The sequence below is a fragment of the Lissotriton vulgaris genome, unplaced genomic scaffold, assembly GCF_964263255.1.
Source record: "Lissotriton vulgaris unplaced genomic scaffold, aLisVul1.2 SCAFFOLD_996, whole genome shotgun sequence".
Classification (NCBI taxonomy): Eukaryota; Metazoa; Chordata; class Amphibia; order Caudata; family Salamandridae; genus Lissotriton; species Lissotriton vulgaris.
The window spans coordinates 77,084-93,479 of record NW_028241094.1 but is presented as its reverse complement, the minus strand read 5'-3'; the positions used below and the strand labels follow the sequence as shown (position 1 = coordinate 93,479).

The window sequence follows — 16,396 nt, the reverse complement described above, 5'->3', positions numbered from 1 at the left end:
GCAAACCGAGGAAGCAGCCGCCGACGTCACCAAAAAGCCGCACTGGGAAAGGAGTCTGGTCTATAACACACATTCCCTCAATCCCGCTTCCCTCACACACACCCCACTTTCTATAGTTCATGGATGTCCCATCAAAGCGGGGGGTGGGGGGTGGGGCAGGGGGGAATTGTCTGGCAACAATACGTCTGCAAGTCATCCGGTCCAGTGCACCAAAAAGGCCCTTGGGTGTCAGTGAACAACGCTCTGAACTGTTTTTGAAGTCACGGAGCTTGAAGTTTAAAATGCTTGTCCTGAAGAATCTGCGAAACACCACACCAGTCACTCCTGAGTTGGCAATTGAATGTCAGCAACGATGGAAGAAAAAACAATCTAATGTAGAGCCTTTGTCCTTCTGAATTTTTAACTAAGGGGGAGTGGAGGGGAGTTTAACAGGTCTTGTGACGGAAAACAGCTGACTAAAAACAAGTTTCAAACCTTCTGGTCCAACCTAGATGGCAGAGTATGCAGACCACATGTCTCTACCGTTACATACACTATGAACATATTGTTCCTTCTCTCTTACACTAAAAAGATCTACAGTACATGGTTATCTAGTGTGTGACATTGTTTTTTTAATACACTCTGCAGAAAGACTGTCACAAAAATAGAAGAGACTTACCTGGTCAGGATGCTTCGGATGTCCTGAAAGACAGAATACAAAAGTAATTAGATTCCACTCGGAAATCGAGAAACAACAGCCGGCCAGGCTTAAAAAGATGCATCCCAGAGCCATACAAGTAACAGGCTCACAAATCTATGGGCCCGATTCACAGAACTAACTTAAGACAAAATCTTAAACTTACTACTTTTGGTATTCACAGAAGTTAGGATTTTGTCTTAAGTTTGTCCTAAGACAAACTTAAGACAAAATCCGAACTTAAGTCTGTCTTAAGACAAACTTAAGATAAACTTAAGACAAAATCCTAACTTCTGTGAATACCAAAAGTAGTAAGTTTAAGATTTTGTCTTAAGTTAGTTCTGTGAATCGGGCCCTATGTAATATCTGTGCTGGAATACTATGGTCTTGTCCACATAATAAATGAGATTCCGCTGAGATACTGGATAACTAAACTTTAAAAAACGATTACAGAACTATTTCTATTTGATATTGTTCCAAACAGAGACAACAGCTTTATAGTCAGTAGAGACGACCCTCTTGATACGACTGACATTATAGTGCACTCGTCAACTTTATAATAAGGATGCAGGAGTGACCCCAATAAAGTCACACCATTAAACATCACCTAACTACACACACAAGCACAGTCCACTTACCATCAGGGCACAAGAAAATCAGCCATAAAAAGCTACATCGATTTAGCAGGAATAAGAAATCTGCACTCACACAGTAGGGACCCACTACTATAATCAGCCACCACCGACTGCTACTAGTGTCAAATAGACTACACCACTTTTAATGCAGGGCCCATCTAAAGAGTGCCTAATGTGTAGGAACTATGAACACTTGAGAAGTGTGTGCACACACGGACACTCTGGATCTATTTTTTGACAGACCTGACTTGGTCTTTATGTTCTTTTCTTGGTTTAATCTCAGTCGATTCTTTCAAATTAGACTATTCCACAAGCCGAGCTCAATCTGCAATATGAATTAACATCGAGTGTTTAATCTGAAAGCTTAATTTTTAACACTTTCATTTCAATTAAAACTGGTCCATATGGCCTCATTAAACACTTCAGTACCAAGTGGAATCTGACACAACAGCTTTCAATTTTAGATTTCACCAAAATCTGGTTTAGAAACAGTGTAAAGAAACAGGCTTTTTGCCCACATTTGGACTACTGGGTACTAGTTTGATTCTTCTGAAAGCCCAGAGACGTTAAAATGGTGTACGGTTAATTGTTTTTTAGTGCATATATCTAAATGCAGATCTATATACACTTAAAAAACCACCGGTTTCAGGGACGCTATAGTTAGGAAATAGAATTAAAAATACCTTAGAAATTCACAGAAAAAACGAAAGGGTACAGAGACGTTATAGTTATGCTCGGATTTCACTCGTAGAAAACCAGTGAAATTCAGCAGTTTAGTTACCTGAGCTAACTGCAATACACTGCTTATGACCTCATATATTACATCACTCATGACATGGTAAGTGGCATCACTGAGGACATCTTCCCTTCAGTGTGTTTCCTAACCGTCTGAGACTTGTATACTAAGCTACAGCATAAGTTAAATTACTATTCTTTCTGTACTCGTAATTAGACATACTATTTTAACATAGTTCATCTGAGTGCCTGTTTGACCGCGTGTATCTGTGTGTTAGTGGATGTATCTATGGGTGAGTGAGTAGCTGTGTGTGTGTGTACTGGAGAGTGAGTGGATGTGTGAGTAGCTGTACTGGAAAGTGAGTGGATGTGCGAGTGGCTGAATTGCTGAGTTAGTGGTTCTGTCGCATGAGAGTGAGCGAGTAGATTCAGTAGGTATTACTGCGCAATGTGCTAAGTGGTGTGTCTTTTGGCGCTAGAGGGTGGAGAGGTTAGAAGAGGGCAGGAGCAGACGGGAAGCTATATAGAGAGATTGGGATGGGAGATGGGTGCAGAAATACGGTAAGATGGGGAATGATTTAGCGAAGTGGTTGCCCAGGTGGGAGGTTTGGGTGATGGAGATATCTGGAAATGGGAGATCGTAGTGCAGAAGGTCACAGGGACTATGGAAAGAACAGGCTAAACTAGGGAGTACGGTGGATCTCCGGACGGAGGGTGTGGGGAGAGTAGTAGGGATGAAGGGGGTTTAAGGCATTGGGATGAATGGTGTGGGTCAAATGGAATCAATTCAGAAGATGGGTTAGCAAATGAGGGGTGTCTCCAGCCAATATTTGTAGCAATAACTCGACTGAATAGAGGGGTCTCCCACAGATACCTCCTTGTCAATGTACTGGTCTCAGAAGGATGATTGAGTTTATGACTGAATATCTACGTAACAGTATTTCATGATGTTGATAAGTCCACTTGAGTCTTGTTTTACTTTGTGTTATATACCGTTTAGTGTTAAAGACTGGGCCGGTGCCCACAGTTTTATGCTCTCTGCAGACTGTACACCTCACAGCAGCACAAAAGAGTTTTGATCAATGTGCTGCTGAGTTTTAATATGAGGACTTCGCAATTCCTAGTAACACATCAACCGGCTAAAATGGTATTTTTGATGGATGAGACGTAATGGAAAACTTTGTTCCCGCTCAATCAAACCCTAGAATGCCCGGATAAGGATTCTGCGAATGTAACTAATTGAGCGTTGGAAGATGTTGCACTCCATTCCATGGACTCACTTCTTCCCTCTGCAGATGAGTTCAGCCGTGGAAAGCTCCCCAACCCTGCAACCAGAGGAGCGAGACACCGCTGAGGGCACACACTCTAATGCAGCCTTTTGGACATATGACGTTTTAGATGACATTGAGGCTGTTGTGAAAAAGGGAGCTATCTTTAACTACCAGTCAAGGCGCATGCCATAGTAAGTTCGCAGTGCTAATGACGAGTACATGAATAATACCAATTTGAAAATGGTATATTGATATGGCTGTGTTAATAAATACAGAATTGCACATATATTGGGTGTTGGACCCGGCCCTTTGGGCAGGTTCACCCCTAGACTTTTTGCTTTTTCCTAGCCTGTTTCTGGAACCTGGTGTTGGTGATTCTAGGCCTCTGCGCACTTTTTTCACTGTGGTACAGTGTAAAGTGCTGGAGCTCTCTGTATGAAGGGTGAGTGGCCTGCCCTCCCATGGGAATGAATGGGGAATATGTATGCCCATGGTAGATTCCTGATGCGTGGGGAGTGCAGGGTTGAGTTTGATATGTGTGAACTCGTGAGAATGAATGCTGCAAAATGATGTATGCAGCATGACTGTGTCTAGTCTAGAAGTACCACTTTTGGAAGTTGGCATAATTGTGTAAGTTGGTGCTAGCGTGTGATTGGCTGGTGAGTCTGCCCAGGAGTGCCTGGACCTGCTGGTGGATGGACTGTCCGGTTTGAGTAGGACAGGGTCTGCAGGGTCTGCAAGGCCCCAGAGGAGGGGGGTCTGAGTCAGCCGTGGATGAAAGGCCCCTCTGCTGTCAGGGATGGGAGGAAAGAGCGTCAGGTGGTGCCGGGCCGTGCCTGTCACCCACCCTGCTAGCTCTCCTTCCTGACGGCCCACTGTCACCTCTGGCCCTGAAGCTGTCAGGAAGACGAAAACCAGAAACATTCCAGCACTCGGGGTCCCTTGCACGAAGTACTTCAAAGGCATTCCTGGCTATAAGAAGGAGCTGTGTCTCCCTCCAACTTGTTCTTGTTCTAGCTCTTGTGGCTGACTTGGATCTACCAGGGGTGGGCGCTGCCCAGCCGCTGGGTGCCTGGATTCCTGGACTCCTGGGGGACCCTTCTGCCCTGCCTGGGCTGAAGGGGGGACTTGGCTTTGCCCCTGGGGAAGCTCTGGGACCTTGGCGGCATGGAGAAGCTGCCTTCTCCTGGGGAAAGCGCTGGAGTTGGTTCCTAGCGCCCGGAGGCGCTGTGCTTTGCCTGGAGCACCTGGGAGCGCTCTGCCTGCTGTCTGGCGCTTTGGAGCGCTTCATTTCCCCCCAAGCGCTTGAGAGCGCTTTCTCTGGACTTTCTAGCGCTCTGCCTGCTGTGTAGCGCTTTTCCTGCCCGTTTATAGCGCTGGATGCGCTGAGGACGCCTGCCTGCATTGATTTACTGATCTACGAGTGCCCACCTCGCTCTGCCGTGGTGAAAACAAACCACGAAGGGGCCGCGACCGGATTGGCCGAGACCCGAGGAGAGCCGTGCTCTGATTGGCCCGTGGATCGGCGAGGCCGCGCTGCCATTGGTTGGCGGCCTCGCGTCATGAGGGGCTCGTCGCAGGAGCCGCGACGCGATTGGCTGGGCCGCCCTGAGGCCGAGGAGGAGGAAGGACGCATGGCGGCCAGGAGAGAGCTGTTCCCGCTTCCCCCTGCCTGGGGGAAGCTCTGATGGTCGTTGCCGGTCTCCCGTGTGCAGAGGGAGACCGGAGATTCCCCCGCCGCCACAGTAAAGCCGGCGACAGGAGCAGAGAGCCCTCGCGTGCAGCCGCCGCCCGGAGGAGCCCTGCCCCGAAGACAGCCCGGTGAGTTGGAAGGGCTAGGGGGGGGCTCGACGCGGCGGTTGTTGGTGCCGGTGAGGCACCGGGAGCGAGAGCACTAGGGCGGCCCCAGATGGCAGTGGGCCGCCCCAACGTCGCACAGAGCCTGTAGAGGCTCCCACAACCCGGGGCAGTATTGGTGTCAGAGTCCCCCGGGAGGGACTCCAACAAAGCGAGGAGGCTTTGGGCGGTCCCGCTGGGCAGAGGGCCGCCCCGACGATCGCGGGGCATATTACTCGGAGCCCTGTGAGGGGCTCGTGGCCGCATGTTGTCTAGAGAGCCTGTTGAGGCTCAGAAGGGCGTTTCCTTGATTCGAGTCCCCCGTGAGGGACTCCAGCTGCCTAAGTTACGTTCAGAGCCTGTTGAGGCTCTTGGGGGCCACGTCAGTTAAGCGGGGGCATCGGGGCATATTGCCGGTGCTCGCCCCCTCCTGCCTGGGAGGAGCTCGTGTCCAGAGTCCGGCGAGGCTCATGGGGGCACCCTTGTTTTAAGAGCCCCTGTGGCTCCAACGTCGGGGGCATGTGCTATGCCCAGAGCCTGTGTGGCTCCAGCAGTGGCGCAGTTGGCGCCTAAGGGCCAGTGAGGGCCCTGGCGCAGTTTTATTGTTCTCCAGGTGCCCAGCACTTAGTGGGCACCTGCTACGTTTAGGCTTTTTGAACTTTGAGACTGGCACCCTGACATTGAGACTCAGGGCGTCTGAGCCCCAACAAGGCCGTTGGCCTAGGGACTGCCACAGGTAGTGGCTTATGTGAGTTTGCGCAATGGTATGGTTATTGCACCTCTGAATGTGATCTTTTGCATCATGTGTTATTCCTGCACCTCTGAAGGTTTTTAGGCCTCATGTGATTTTTGCGCTATTGCTTTACTCTTGACACCTCTGAATGTTTGATGCATTATGTGTCTTTCTTTTCATGCGCGGCACCTCTGAATGTTTTAGTCATCATGTGTCTTCTTGCGCTGCACCCCTGAATGTATTTTGATTGCATCATGTGCTCTGTCCTTAACACCGCTGAATGTGTAGGTCTATACATCATGTGTTTTCTTTCTTTACTACTCCTCTGAATGTATATTCATGCATCATGGGTAATGTGTTCTGATTTATACCCCTAAGTGGATTTTATCCTTAGGTGGTTGTTCTTTCTAGTACAGGTGGTCCTAGTGAGGTCCTGGTTACCTGCGTGACATGCTCCTAAGGTGTTTAGGGTTGCGTAGTGTGTACTTACCTGTTCCCAGTAGTTACTGGATGTGATTCATAACTGTTACTTTGTGCTACAGTGATTTTATACTCTTTTAGTCTAAGTTCTGATAGTATTTCATTACTACTAAAGTGCTGATTGTGACAGTGGCCCTTGTGGCCCTGTCTTGTGAATAATCCCATGTGAATATTGCCCGTGCCAATTGGCACCATGTATATGTGTGATTTTATCTGATGTGCTTTTACAATACAAAAGGTATTTTTATAATAACCTGGTGTGGAGTCTCTTTTGTGGTGTACCTAGTATGTTGTTGCTATTGTGCGCTGACGCAAATGCTTTACACATTGCCTCCGAGTTTAGCCTAGACTGCTCGTGCCAAGCTACCAAGGGGGTGAGCAGGGGTTATCTTGGCGTGTGACTTCCTTGCCCTGACTAGATTGGTGGTTTCTGCCTGGCTTTGGCATCAGCCTTAGCCTACCAGAAATAGCCAGTTCTAACATTGGGCCAGATGCATCAAAGGCTTTTGCCCCTTCTGTGTCTATGGGAAAATGTGTTCATGCATATGGCCCATTGTTTGTAAGTGCATCGATGCTATATGTTAAGATATAAGCAACTGGGGATGCATTTTTCATTCTTCCTCTACCACATGGCATTTTAACTTGAGCAGATGTACAATTCTGAACGTTGCAGAATGGTATAATAATGGGTGTGGCCAAAGACCACATCTCTGCATCGCAGCTCTGTGGTGCATATTGGAGGTGCCTGGTGTGCTAGTTTTCCCCCAGGGACCTACAGTATTCGAGGGGAATTAATTCCTCATCTAACAACGTGCCAGGGGGCTAGTTTGCGGAGTAGTGGAGAAAAGGGTCGTGGCCTAGGTCAAGATACCGTTTTTTTTTCAACAAGGGCAGCTGTGTGGTTATTTAAAAATTGTTTTTTTTTAAATAGGAAGGGGGCAGCGTGGCCCCCCTCCTGAGGCCAATTTCGGCCTCGGGGACCCATCCCCCAGGGCATGCCAGATATTTATTTATTTATGTGGATGGGGGTCGTAAGGCCCTCCTCCTCAGGTGAATTATGGCCCCGGGGACCACAACCCCCGGGGATGGCCTTTTCAATTAATTTTTTTAATTTTTATTAGAGGGGAGGGGGACCACATCCGTTGGGGGGCCTGGCCTCTGTGATTGGGACCTTGGGGGGAGCCCCAATGCCCGGGAACCTACATTGCTTTTGAGCAAGGGGAGCTGCTGACATGCAGCTCCAGTTGCTCAAAGGCAATTCTGCTTTGCTTCATTGAAGCAAGAGCAGGTTTCACTGCTCTCGCTTCAATGAAGCAAAGTAGAGTTTGCTATGGCAGGCGGGAGCTGTCATAGCAAACAGCAATGTCCCGGGGTGGGCCCCACGGAACATTGAAGGAGCCTGCCCGGGGGGGAAGGGGAGGGCGGTACCAAGGGCCATCAAGGGCTCAAGGAGGGGGGGGCTGCACAGCCCCCCTCCCTGCATTTTCAAAGCCCCGGGGAGGTGGTGTCTAGGATATTGCATGAGTGCATAGGTAGTGTCTAGGTTATTGCATGAGTGCATAGGTAGTGCCTAGGTGGTTGCATGAGTGCAGGGATGGTACCTGGGTTATTGCATGAGTGCATAGGTAGTGTCTAGGTTATTGCATGAGTGCATAGGTAGTGCCTAGGTGGTTGCATGAGTGCAGGGATGGTACCTGGGTTATTGCATGAGTGCTTAGGTAGTGTCTAGGTATGAGTGCATAGGTAGTGCCTAGGTGGTTGCATGAGTGTAGGGATGGTACCTGGGTTATTGCATAAGTGCATAGGTAGTGCCTGGGTGATTTTGTAAGTGCATGGGTACTGGCTGAGTAATTAGAGGAGTGCAAGGGTAGTGTCTGGGTGATTAGAGGAGAGCACAGCTAATGCTTGGGTGATTACATGAATGCGGGGTAGTGTCTGGGTGATTGGAGGCAAGACAAACAGTATTCTGATGAGCTATATAAAAAAGGGATAATAAATCCTTTTATTTCCAAAGAAAACATTTGCTTTTTAAACAGCGATATTGTGTTTATGGGTTTTTAATTGTTTTCTTTTTTTAAACATTGAATGATTTATCAGCTTTGTAGCAGGATGAATGAAAAACTGTATTTTTGGGTAAGTGTATACGGTGTTAAATGTGTTTCATCAGCAACGGTAAGGTTGTGTGGCTTTGTAGCTAATTTATTTATTTACAGCACAATGTGTTTTTTGCTAGGTTTAGAAGGAATTGTGACATAAATAAATAAATAAATCAAATAGAAAGCCACGCAACTGTCCCAACGCCAAAGAAAAACATTTAACATTGTATAAACATACCTACAAATTAAATCTAACCTTTCATCCTGCTACAAAGCAGACAAATTTAAAAATTTTACCAAAATTAGAAAAACACGAACGCGACAGCAACATTTAAAAAGTAAGCAAATTACTACAATATAAAACTAAAATCTACAGATTCAAACAATACACAAAAATAATCCATCCCGTACAGAAAAAACCTCTTCCATTTGTACACAGAAAGATTACACACAGAACACACAATCTTCCTGATGTCAATTAATAACTTTTAACAGCATGTAAACACACAACATTGCAGCAGCTTTAATGGACAAGGAGGCGCTGCAAAAAATATGTTGTGCACATAAACAACAAACAAGCGCAACGTTAGCAAAAAACAAGTAGACATAGAACCCTGGTGAGTACATGATTACACATAACATTACAGCACCTAAAACAAACAAGGAGGCGCTGTAAAAAATACGCATTGCACGTACAACAAACAAGCGCGACATTAACAAACAATGCATCACTGTAGTTCAATACCTGTAACCTATCATGCAAAGAGCTCAGAACTTGTCACAGTAAACAACCCAACTCACAAAACGAACACTAGGGTGGACACTTCCAGCGAGGCCTTTATTTAGGGAATGTGTAACTCTATCTAACATATCGCAAACACGCCCCAAATAAGCCAATTGAAGAATCCTAGGGCACAGACTGAAGACGCCGGTCTCTGCAGTACAATGAATGTAATTTATTTATTTGTTATCTTTTGGCCCTCAACGAGGGCCACATAAAATTCACAACAGTAAGAAAAGCAAGTACATATCAAAAGGAAAAGAAATAACATGCAATGACACATTTAAGTAAAAAAACATACAATGTCAAATCTACGACAAGAAGCAATGTCAGACCTCTCCAGTAACATATTAATAAATAGCTAAAAAACCTTTAAAAAAGTTAAAAATATGAAAGAAGAACATTTCATTAGGAGGCCGATATAGGGCCAGATGTAGGTAGGCATTTACCGGTCGGTAACGGACGAATTCGGCCGTTACCGACCGGTAAATGCAATTTGAGATGTAGGGCCCTGTATTTTACAGAATCGGTAAATTTACCGATCGGTAAATTTACCGATTCTGTAAAATACTGAATCGGTATTTTTTCCGATTCGGTAAAATTGATATGTAGGTGGGACTCTTCTGAGTCCCACAAGCATTACAGAATCGGTATTTTACCATCAAATACTATTTGATGGTAAAATTCTGGTGTGCATGCACACCTGTGCCATATGACAGGCAGATGCCTGCCACATGGCCCCCGAACCTTTTTTGGGGGTGCTCGAGGGTGTCAAAGTGACACCCCCTGCACCCTTGTCAGCATCGGTATTTACCGATTCGGTAAATACCGACCGGTAATGCCCCATTCATTCCTATGGGCTTCAAAGCCCATAGGAATGAATGGGGCATTACCGGTCGGTATTTACCGAATTGGTAAATACAGATATTTACCGATTCAGTAAAAGGAACATCTGGATGTTCCTACATATCCACCCCTCAGATTTACCGATTTTTAATTACCGAATCGGTAAAACTCGGTAATTAAAAATCGGTAAATCTCATTTACCTACATCTGGCCCCTAGTGATTGGAGAAAAATGTTCACATTGAAGACGGAGACATATTGGTTTTAGCCATCTGAGCCGCAATGTACGGAGTGCAGGGCAAATCAGCAAAACATGCATACTGTCCTGAATACACAGATTGCACAAGTTGCACGTGGGAGAAGATCCGTACCATTTGGCTAGAAGTAGATTTAAAGGTAATAAATCATAACGTAAAAGGAACCATAATCTACGAATACCATGCGGCAAGTTCCATGTAGCATAGGGTTGGGCAACTTAATAGAGTAAGAATTAAGGAGAAGATCACCACCCCTTTTTCCTTGTATTGTATTCTTATCAGACTGAAAGCATAGTTCCCACGAAGCCTGTTTTAATAAGCATTTTAACTGTGTAGGAGAATGCCGGAACAACATGCTTTCATCTAGCTTTAGAAGAGTCACAGCTCTTCTAAAGTTCCTTACAAGTTGTGCAAATTCTTTAAAATTGCCCAATAATTCATTTTTGAGGAAGGCTCTCATCGTCCCCGGTTCAGCTCTAGCCAAGCAGGCCACCCATCTTACTAGGGCACATAATCCCTGTACCCAGCTGTTCCTGAGACCAGAGTCAAGCCTACAAGCCGCCAAAGAGCACGCGGTATTTACAGTGAATGTAAGTCGTGACCTCATCGCCCATTCTCTCATCATGGGATGCATTTCAAGCGGTGCCCAGGAGAGCCCAGGCACATACTGTCCACCCCCGTCATTAAAGCCGGAGTACATGCCTGCAACCTATCACACACATACCAGGGGCACAATGACACGGGTTCTTGGTTTAGCACAGTGGGGAACTGTGGCTGGGCAATGGGTGCTCTTTCCATGAAGAACAGCCCCGCGGTTCCTCTTACCATCCTGGTTCTCCCGGTCGTTGATGTGCTGCAGGTTGCAGCCTGTGCCCTCTCGGCTCAGGTTTGCCTCGGGTCGGTAAGACTCCAGCCTGGAATGCTGCGCTGCTTGGGGCTGGACGACACGCAGCAGGATGCGGTTTTCCCCATGGTGCCTCCCCGCCCGCGTTCACTTTGAAGGCTGCTGCGTACATGGGAAGAAGCAGGCAGCAGCGCCCAAATCTTCCAATCCAGGGTGGAGTCTGTCGGGGAAGCAGGCAGCAGCGCCCTAATGCTCCCCACCCAGGGTGGCTTTTGTCGGGTAAGCAGGCAGCAGGGAGCCAGTATTGCTCATGCCCGTAGGGAGCGCTATTTATGCTGCTACCTCAAGATGTGAGCAATATCTTGATCTGTTTCCCTGCCCATATCAGTGCGAGCAGGGAAACAGATCTCAAGTTCGCTACCAGCTGGTGGGACCATTATTAAAGCTACCGTCCACTGGGAGCAGACTATTGTCTTTGCTCTCGTATTGCAGGTGTTTCAAAATTCTCCTGCCAGGTTGAAGCAAACACAAGTTTCCCTGCCTGCACCGGAGCCGGAAGGGAAACTGTATTCCGGGGCTGGGCTCCCAAGGACACAGGATGTGAGCCAGTCCTAGGAGATGGGTTCACCAGGGTCCTTAAATGCCCCCTCCCTTTAATAAATACAAATAATTACCCCTAAAATGGCCCCACCTCTTTTTACCACTACCACGCCTAAATCCTCTCTTTTTAATTGAACATAATAATTATGTTATTTAAAAAAAAGACATACCTGTGTGGAAAATGTACAAATACTTACCTGTGTAGTACTCATCTACATGGTAAAAAAGGCCCTGGACTGCACACCAGTGTCCTCAGTCAGTGGACTCTTGTACTTTGTGTGAAGATGCTTGGATCTGGTAATTTCCAGACTCCTTTCAGGGTGATGGACTTTCAGTGATAGCAGTTTCAGTCCCCCCTTCCCCAGATATAAATCCAAAATAATGTCCCCTTAAGTGAAGCACTGAAATTAATATCTCTAACAAAAATGTTAATTAAGGTTAAGACCTGCACCTATTGTGTTTACACTTTAATAGTCCCCTCCATTCCACCTCCACAAGAGTATGATTTCATTTTCTCTAAAACATAAAGGAGCAGAAATGAAATCAATTACGGTGACATCTTACTTTTCAGCGGAATCGTCGGCACCGTCTAATGAGCGGGCCTTGGCCAACAAGCCTACCCTGAAAGGCAACAAGCAGCTGCTACAGTAGGTAAAGCTCCTTAAAGACCACTCATGTCTTGGGGAGGAAGGGAACGATCCTCATGGGGTTTCAGTAAATAGCTACATTGTGATGGGTAACCTTTTATTTACCGGATGATCATGCTTCTGGTTTTACAAAACAGAAGAACGTTAGCAATCAGCATTTTAACTTAACTGTTGTGGAGAAAAACCAAACATCTACAGCAGGTAGGCACAGCATAACTCAACAGAGTGCATCTTTTCGCTCCCCCACCTCAGAAATATGAAAGCACTTCTCCTTTCATTCCTTTTTATTTTTTGCATTATGTAGCGTGAATGAAGGTATCAAAGCACTTTACATGAATACTAGTTCCATTACAGAATTCTGCCCAGTGGGTGATAATGTGTTGCATGGCTAAACACCTATAAGGTCCCAAAGGCGAGACCTATTGGCTATGCCAATGCTCGTTAATTTTGTGATGGGGCAATAAGGTGACAGACTTGGCCTTAAACATTTTTTGTTTCAGCTTTGTTACGTAAAAGACTGGTAGTATAGGACTGGATATATAGTAACACCCATACTGGAGAAAAGGTTGGTCTACTGAGGAGGGGGGGGGGGGGATGGTGTCAAAAGAAGGGTGCCCACTGACAAGACCACTATGGACTGCATGGGTTTTATTTCAGACGTTATTATTTTGGGGTTTTCCCTCCCACTTGAGGATGAAGCATGTCTAAGTGTGGGTGAGAGTCAAATGCCCACAGCATGCAGCCATAATCCCATCACCTTGGCTGGATTTTTGCTCACCTGCAGTCTGGACCCCATCAGACTGGCCAGTGGGGCAACATCCCTGCATCGATGAGGACCGCCCCAATGCTGCTCTTGAAGTTTCAGCTCGAAGGAACACTACATTACAACGCATCGACCGTCCACAACCCGGCTTCCTCTCCTCTGACCCGTTGACTTGATCCTGGTTTTTAACAAAGGACAGCGCTCGGCGGCCCGTTGGGTGGGTTTGGGCTACAGAACCAGTGCATGCATACTCTTTAGGTTTCAGGAGAAGCTTCGTTTACAAGTACAGGCCGAGGAGCAGTCATTTCATAAGTCTGATTACGGTAGAGAGGACCTACTAGTCCCTAAATAAGAATCTCATTCCTTCACTCATATATTCGCTCCGTTTAAGTCCAAGAGGAGAGTTGAAAGATCAGGAAACATAAGTTAATGATCCGTGTGACAACAAGGTACGGTTCACCTTGATTGCCTTTCTCAAATCTATCAAAGGGCAGTGGAAGAGCCAGAAACAAATAAGAACCTTCCCTCCCCAACAATGTAGAGCCTGGACGGCCTTCTGTTTTAATGAAAGTGCACTCCTCAATTTCCATGCCAAGGCCTTCAGACAAAGAATCCCTTGGGGTCATTACCACTGCACTTGTAACATGCGCCACGAAGAGCATCTGATCTACAGACCCCACACTCTCACATACTTACACTGAACACTGTGCAGCCCCCTGTTCTGTTTTCTCTTTCTCATGCAGACCCTCACCTTCAGGAGATCCTCTGCTGGCTGCTGACACTTTGTCTCAATCTCTGTCATTAAGTCACTTATAGAGGACATTTGCTTTGATAATTTGGTTATCTTCATGTTTTCAGCCTTTTGAACTTTCTCAACCATCCCCTTTATTTTATTGAGCTGTGTCTTTTCTTCTTCTTCCAGGAGCTGTCGTAGATTTTCAAATTCAGTTCCAATTTTTGTCATCTCCCATTCCAAGTTAATCTGTTAAGAAGGAAAAAGTATTGAATATTAGAGGTTCTAAGGAACAGAGCAAAGTTTTTAAGGAACACAGAGTAGACGTTCTAACATCGCTTGTGCCTTCCAACAGCAGGAGGGTGTTGAGAAGAGCCAGGAAGAAATGAGTTACTTAGCTGTAACTGCAGTTACCCAGTATTAGTATCTTTTCATAGATTCACATGCCTGAATCATTCCCAGTCGACGAGATGGGAGTCCCCGGTACATAACTAAAGTAATGTCCCATAGACATATAGAGTAATAGGGCAAGGGCCTCACATTAGTAACATATCCAGGTCCTTTTGTAATAAGGTCCAAACTCTAGAGAACAGCCAATCAGCTATCACCACCCTCTGGAACCTTCCTGGAAGGAGCTCTAGTCCCTCAGAATTTCGAAAGCACAGTGCTAAGTGGATGTATCACTAAGAGAAACTAGGAGAGCCCTTCCAGGGGAGGTGGGAGGGTTGCATGGGAATCTATGAAAGATACCAATACTGGATAACTGCAGTTACAGGTAAGTAATGCATTCCTTATCCAGTATTAGGGTATCTTTCATAGATTTACATGCCTGAATCTGAGTAGTAAGCAATGATAAGCACATTTCGGATGGTACAGCATGTACAAATTCACCAGATAATAACATATCAATGTGAAACAAAGAAAGAATCCAATTGCAATCAGGGAAAGCATTAAGGAACATATTAGAGAAATGTGCGTATACAAGAAAGGATGGGGGGGATGAAGGAAGGCTCACCTCTATTGAAATAGATGACGAAGTACTGCCTGTCCCAATGCAGCATCCTTCATGAGTTCCGTATCCAAGCAGTAATGCTTGGTGAATGTATGCAGCGTCTTCCAAGTTGCCGCTTGTTGGACTTGGCCCTTCTGGCAGGTTCACCCATGCACTTTTTGCTTTTAATGGTGACCTGGTGTTAGTGATTTTTGGCTTCTGGGCACTTTACCACGGTGTCCCAGGGTAAAGTGCGTGCGTGTAGTAAGGTGGGCCTGCCCTCCCATAGGAATGCATGGGGAATGTATGTGTCCCTGGTAGTTCCTGATGCGTGGGGGGTGCAGGTGCGAGTTTGGTATGTGCGGACTCGTATGATTAAATGATGCGCAATGATGTGTGCGGCGTTATTGTGTCTAGTGTGGAAGTGCCACTTCTAGAAGTTGGCCTGTCTGTGTAATTGATGTGAATTGGCTGGCTGGCTTGTGATTGGCTAGAGCTGGCTGGTGAGCCTGGCTCCATGAGTCATGATGGGTCTGCCCCGGTGGTGAGTAGAGAGATCTGCATGAGTGATGTGAGGGAGGAGTGCACCTGGGACCTGAATAGGGCTGGGCTTTCCCCACACAATGCTGGCTCCGCCCCCTGTGGTGCGTCTAATGTCCCTAGCCTGGCCAGTGAATGAGAAGAGGGGCTGAGCACACCAGAGTGCTCCAAAACCAGCTGCGACTGGTTTTTCCCCCACCCTGCAGACACAGACAAAGGTGTATAAAAGAGGGGCTGTGACCCCATGAAAGTGTTCTCTGTTCCTGATCCTAATCTGAGGGGGGCCTGCTGTTGCTGGGCCCCAGGAGGACCCCACTGGGACTGCCTTCCTGCCTGGAGGGCCCTGTGAGCTGGCCCCTGGGCGCTGCCTTTGCCCCCCCTGCCTTTTTCTTCCTAAAGGCCTTGTAGCTGAACTTTGGACCTGGGACCTTGCCTCTAAAGCGCCTGGGAGCGCTTTTGCTTTTATTTATTTCAAGCACTTTGTTGCCCCCAGAGGAGCGCTGTTTGACGGGCCACTTGCCCTTTAAAGAAGCAGGTGCCCACCCTGCATTTGACCCGCGATTTTGCAGAGATTATTATCCCCCTGACGGGTGCCCACCCCGCCAGGGACTTTCTATTTAATGGTAACGGGAGCCTACCCCATGTTAGAATCACCGCCGCGGCCCCGTTCGTCCGACCCGGAAGTCAGGCACTCCAGCCCGTGACAGGAGCGGGGCCTGCATCCAGGCCGGAAGGGCGCCCGAGGACTGTGTGGTGCGCAGGGCTCCCGTGTGGTGAAAGGAAGCCGGCGTCTCTTCCCAGCGAGGCTCTCCCAAGGAAGAGAGCCCATCCCGCCGCCAACAGAAGTCAGCCCAGCCGCCCTGCCCGCCGCACTGGAAGAGGAGCCCCTGTGAAGGGGGGGGCTCCACAACGCGGCGCGGAGGCCAGAAGCGG

At 47.2% G+C, this 16,396-nt stretch overlaps 1 protein-coding gene across 1 annotated transcript in view; it reads right to left on the bottom strand.

The window, feature by feature from the left end:
* LOC147672112 (E3 ubiquitin-protein ligase TRIM39-like) overlaps positions 1-16,396 on the bottom strand; it is a 158,210-nt gene that overhangs the window by 75,712 nt on the left and 66,102 nt on the right. Inside the window, exons 3-4 of the mRNA XM_086948025.1 lie at positions 13,951-14,181; positions 659-681 (exon numbers count right to left, since the gene is read on the bottom strand). Of these exons, the coding sequence (XP_086804151.1) occupies positions 659-681; positions 13,951-14,181 (254 nt within the window). The remainder of the gene's footprint in view (positions 1-658; positions 682-13,950; positions 14,182-16,396) is intronic.